This window comes from Dasypus novemcinctus, chromosome 3 (assembly GCF_030445035.2).
Source record: "Dasypus novemcinctus isolate mDasNov1 chromosome 3, mDasNov1.1.hap2, whole genome shotgun sequence".
Taxonomy (NCBI): Eukaryota; Metazoa; Chordata; class Mammalia; order Cingulata; family Dasypodidae; genus Dasypus; species Dasypus novemcinctus.
This window is the reverse complement of record NC_080675.1, coordinates 97,193,683-97,197,669: the sequence shown is the minus strand read 5'-3', so window position 1 is coordinate 97,197,669 and position 3,987 is coordinate 97,193,683. Positions and strand designations below refer to the sequence as shown.

The window sequence follows — 3,987 nt, the reverse complement described above, 5'->3', positions numbered from 1 at the left end:
TTAAAATTTATTACTTGGGCTCTTCCTTTCAGCTCCCCACATTTAATCATTCCATTACCTATTTACACTTTCACCAAACACCACAAGAAAAATAATATTGTTAACAGATCTCTTACAGAGTGTGGTGGTAGAAAAGTTGAAATGAAATTTTAAGTTGTTAGCATATAATGGAGTGTCCTGAACTACTACTCACATTAAATAGGCATGGTGAATATCTCAGAACAAGGAAAGGAAGCTCAGATCTCATGATTCTGTTCCTGGTTTAAATCTATAAGCTCAGATTTGTTTCCTGACCTGTAGCAGGGAAAATAACTTACTTGTGCTTCATAAGCAACAATCAGGAACTATCTGTTAAGCACCTTGTTTAGAGAAGATGATAAACAAATGTCTTTTGTTTTTATTTTCTTTTCTCTCCCCCACCCCTCGTCTACTCTCTGTGTGTTCTTCTGTGTCTGCTAGCATTCTTGTCAGTGGCATGGGGAATCTATGTCTCTTTTTGTTCTGTCATCTTGCTACCTCAGCTCTCCATGTGTGTGGCACTACTCCTGGACAGGCTGCGCTTTTTTTTCACATGGGGCGGCTCTCCTTGCAGGGTACACTCCATGCATGTGGGGCTTCCCTACACAGGGGACACCCCTGCATGGCAGGGCGCTCACGAGGGACACCCCTGTGTGGCAGGGCACTCATTGCATGCATCAGCCCTGCCTATGGGCCAGCTCACCACACGGGTCAGGAGGCCCTGAGTTTTAACCCTGGACCTCCCATGTGGTAGGCGGACACTCTATCAGTTGAGCCAAATCCGCTTCCCAACAAATGTCTTTTGAATTCATTATTGATTGGAAAACTGGACAGCTTTAGAACCAGTGTGATAAAAGTTCCTTTTCTATGCTTCTTTATAAAAACTACCTCCAACAGGGGACTAGTGATATTGAAGTTCAGATCTTCATTCCCAAGGATCATATATGATTCTCCCTTTAAATTCTCTCTTATTTACCTTTGAAATGTCTTTCTCTTCCATTCCTGACACAGCTATAATTAGTGACCTCCAAAGCACAAGGCAAGAGATCTGATCTCAGCGTTAAAACTACCATAAATACTCTTAAATCAGTGTTTTTTAAATTTTTTTAAAGATTTATTTATTTATTTATTCCCCTCCCCCACCACCACCGTTGTCTGTTCTCTGTGTCCATTTGGTGCATGTTCTTTTTTGTCCACTTCTGTTGTTGTCAGCGGCATGGGAATCTGGTCTTTTAGTTGCGTCATCTTGCTGCATCAATTCTCCGTTTGTGCGGCGCCATTCCTGGGCAGGCTGAACTTTCTTTCATCCTGGGCAGCTCTCCTTACGGAGCACACTACTTGCGCGTTGGGCTCCCCTACACGGGGGACACCCCTGCATGGCACGACACTCCTTGCCCACATCAGCACTGCACGTGGGCCAGCTCCACATGGGTAAAGGAGGTCCAGGGTTTGAACCACAGACCTCCCATGTGGTAGGCAGACACCCTAACCACTGGGCCAAGTCCTCTTCCCAGTGTTTTGTTAATATTGATTAGTTACAAGATTGCTGTCTCAATGTGTTGTATTTGTGCATTTCATTTGTTCAATTCTTAAATACATAAATTTGTTGTTCCCCAAAATACGTACTGTCCAAATATTTGAAAATTTCCTCACTTCCCTTTCAAAGAACAAAATTAATTCTACCAGATAAAACTACCACACCATTTGTTCTCAGATCCCTTTAGAAACCTCCTTTGTTTTGTTTTTTTTTTATTTTTTTTAAAGATTTATTTATTTATTTCTCTCCCTTCCCCTTCTCCCCCACCCCAGTTTTCTGTTCTCTGTGTCTATTTGCTGCGTGTTCTTCTTTGTCCGCTTCTGTTGTTGTCAGCAGCATGGGAATCTGTGTCTCTTTTTGTTGCGTCATCTTGTTGTGTCACCTCTCTCTGTGTGCGGCAGCATTCCTGGGCAGGCTGAACTTTCTTTCACACTGGGCAGCTCCCCTTATGGGGCACACTCCTTGCACATGGGGCTCCCCTATGTGGGGACACCCCTGCATGGCACTCCTTGCACGCGTCAGCATTGCTTCCTTTGTTTTTATCACCCTCAAAAGACTCACTTAATAAACTAAACATTTGTATTGAAAACATCATTTTCTTTCTTTCATCTAAATAGGATCTGAATATGAAAAGTAAGCTAGTTCCTTTTTGTATAGTACATAAAAGGCACTTGAAAATAAACATTTGCAAATAGAGATATTAGAAATTAATATTCTCACTTGCCTTATTTAGAGCAAAAATATTTGATATGCTGGGTTTTCCAGGTGCCACTCAACTAATCAGAATGAGATTTTTTTAATCTTTAAAGGAAATTTTAAGAAGAGCCCTGATTCTTGGATATAGTGTTATCTGTGACAATTAATTCAGCTGGTTAAACTATTCTGAAAAGCCAATGTGCTGGTGTGAGTTTTATCTCCATGCATCAGCCAACTAATACTGTTCTGTTGCCAAAGGATTACCCCAACTAAAAGTTTTCTGGTTACACTGTTGGTGTGAAAAATTCTAGCTGCATTGGATTCTGTCAAAATAATATTGAAATTTAGAGTCAATTCATATAAGGTAAGATTTGTTCCCAAATGGTCTCTAAACAATTTTATGTATTTTCCTGCATAATTCAAGTTTTCTTCTCAATAAAGTTCTTAAAAGATGTAGGAAGCAAAGCAGCTTGAGTTACATTCATATCTCTCTCCTTCATAGGTTTAACTCACATGAACAGGTCAGCAACACCGATTGTGACTGAGTTTGTTCTCCTGGGATTCCCTGGTTGCTGGAAGATACAGATTTTCCTCTTCTCCTTATTTCTGGTGGTTTATGTCCTCACTCTGCTAGGGAATGGAGCCATCATCTGTGCAGTAAGATGGGATCCACAACTCCACACCCCTATGTACTTTCTACTGGGAAATTTTGCCTTCCTTGAGATCTGGTATGTTTCCTCCACTGTTCCCAACATGCTATCCAACATTCTCTCCAAAACCAAAGCCATTTCATTTTATGGTTGCTTCCTCCAGTTCTATTTATTCTTTTCCCTGGGTACCACAGAATGTCTCTTCCTGGCAGTAATGGCATATGATAGGTACCTGGCCATCTGCCACCCACTGCACTACCCCACCATCATGACGGAACAGCTCTGTGGCACACTGGTGTCTCTCTGCTGGCTCACTGGATTCCTTGGCTATCCAATCCCCATTTTCTTCATCTCCCAACTTCCTTTCTGTGGTCCCAATATCATTGATCACTTCTTGTGTGACATGGACCCTCTGATGGCTCTGTCTTGTGCCCCAGCCCCTATTACTGAATTTATTTTCTATACTCAGAGTTCCCTTGTCCTATTTTTCACTATTATGTACATTCTTCGATCTTACAGCCTGCTGCTTAAAGCTGTTTTTCAGGTCCCTTCCGCAGCTGGCCGGCAAAAGGCCTTTTCCACCTGTGGTTCTCATTTAACTATGGTGTCTCTTTTCTATGGGACAGTCATGGTAATGTATGTGAGTCCTACATATGGAATTTCAACTTTGATGCAGAAATGCCTCACATTGGTATATTCAGTAATGATTCCTCTCTTTAATCCCCTTATTTATAGTCTTCGTAATAAGGACATGAAACTTGCCCTAAGAAAATTCCTATGTAGAATAAGGATTAGTCAAAATTCATGAGCCAGAGATGTGCCATACTTCCATGTTCTAATGAAGTACAGGTAGAAATGTATCAGTTCTTTCCATGTCTTTTAGTCCTCACTCTAAGGAGTCAGAGGTACTTTATCTGAAAGTGTGCCTAGCTTTAAATACCTTTCCTATACTAATCTATTTAATCTTTAATTCACTGGTCTTCACCACCCAGTGGAATTTTTCCTTTTTGGAATGATAAAATGTGATTGCTCTATGACAGAAGCCAGACTTTCCTGCATGATTTACCATCAGTTTGAGGACAAATC

The 3,987-nt window shown here is 41.1% G+C and overlaps 1 protein-coding gene across 1 annotated transcript; it reads left to right on the top strand.

The window, feature by feature from the left end:
- Nucleotides 1-2,740: 2,740 nt before the first annotated feature.
- Nucleotides 2,741-3,709, top strand: LOC101415752 (olfactory receptor 11H4). The gene has a single exon (XM_023585829.1). The coding sequence runs from the start codon at nt 2,765-2,767 to the stop codon at nt 3,707-3,709; it is 945 nt and encodes a 314-aa protein (XP_023441597.1). The 5' UTR covers nt 2,741-2,764.
- The last annotated feature ends 278 nt before the right edge of the window (nt 3,710-3,987 follow it).